A 1,168-nucleotide genomic window follows, 5' to 3' on the forward strand; every position below is an offset into this window, starting at 1 on the left:
CCCCCCCCGCAGCCCCCCGGCACTCAGCCCCGTCCCCCCAGGGCTCGGCGGACTCCTACACCAGCCGCCCGTCCCTGGACTCCGACGTGTCCCTGGAAGAGGACCGTGAGGGTGCCCGGCGCGAGGTGGAGAGCCAGGCCCAGCAGCAGCTTGAGAGGGCCAAGGTAGGGGTGGGAGGACACCCGGGGGGTGGACTGGCAGGGCCTGGAGGTGCTGATTTACCCCCCCAACGCCCCCCCCCAGCACAAGCCAGTCGCCTTCGCCGTGCGCACCAATGTCAGCTACTGTGGGGCGCTGGACGAGGAGTGCCCGGTGCAGGGAGCCGCCATCAACTTCGAAGCCAAAGATTTCCTGCACATCAAGGAGGTGAGATTGGGGTGCTGAAGCGAGGGGGGAAACAGGGCCGGGGATGTCCCCCCACCCCAGTCTCACCCCTGCCCTGTCCTCCCCCAGAAATACAGCAATGACTGGTGGATCGGGCGCCTAGTGAAGGAGGGGGGGGACATCGCCTTCATCCCCAGCCCCCAGCGCCTGGAAGCCATGAGGCTCAAGCAGGAGCAAAAAGCCAGGTAGGGATGGGACCCCGCTTTCCCCTTGGATCCCTCCCGGGCCGCCCAACTCACCCCCTTCTCCCTCAGGAGAGCTGGCAACGCCTCGGGCCTCGGCGACAGCGGGAGCCGGCGATCGCCTCCCCCCTCCTTAGGTAAGGGCAGGTCTTGATCCAGAGGGATCCAGGGGGATCCAGGGGGGGCCTCACTTTACTGTCACCAACCTCTGTCTCTTCTCTCCTCTCCTCTCCTCAAGCCAAGCAGAAGCAGAAGCAGGTGAGTCCCGGGCACAGGGCAGTGCCCCGGGCAGGGGGAGATGGGCAGGGGGCTGCAGGCAGGGCCAAGGGTGGGGTGGGGGCAGAGACACCCCCTCTGCTCCGGTTATGGGGCCGGGGGGGGACTCCAGGGCACCGGGGCTCTGTGAAATAGGCTCATCAACCCCTTCCTGGTTGGGGGTGGGAGACCAGGGCATGACCCCTCCCCGTGTCCACCCGCAGACGCAGCACATCCCACCCTACGACGTGGTGCCCTCCATGCGGCCCGTGGTGCTGGTGGGGCCCTCGCTGAAAGGATACGAGGTATGGGGGGGGCTGCGGGGTTGGGGGGGAGGCCTCGCTGTG

At 67.7% G+C, this 1,168-nt stretch overlaps 1 protein-coding gene across 1 annotated transcript; it reads left to right on the forward strand.

The window, feature by feature from the left end:
• Window positions 1–5: 5 nt before the first annotated feature.
• Window positions 6–1,126, forward strand: LOC113980569 (voltage-dependent L-type calcium channel subunit beta-3-like; the record flags this gene model as incomplete). Its single annotated transcript, XM_027707799.1, has 6 exons — window positions 6–164; window positions 244–366; window positions 454–569; window positions 639–703; window positions 805–824; window positions 1,046–1,126. Coding segments are annotated over 6 exons (564 nt in total), but the record flags the coding sequence as incomplete, so codon positions are not given.
• Between the last annotated feature and the right edge of the window lie 42 nt (window positions 1,127–1,168).

Source organism: Neopelma chrysocephalum, unplaced genomic scaffold (assembly GCF_003984885.1).
Source record: "Neopelma chrysocephalum unplaced genomic scaffold, ASM398488v2 Primary Assembly neopelma1_94685, whole genome shotgun sequence".
Lineage (NCBI taxonomy): Eukaryota > Metazoa > Chordata > Aves > Passeriformes > Pipridae > Neopelma > Neopelma chrysocephalum.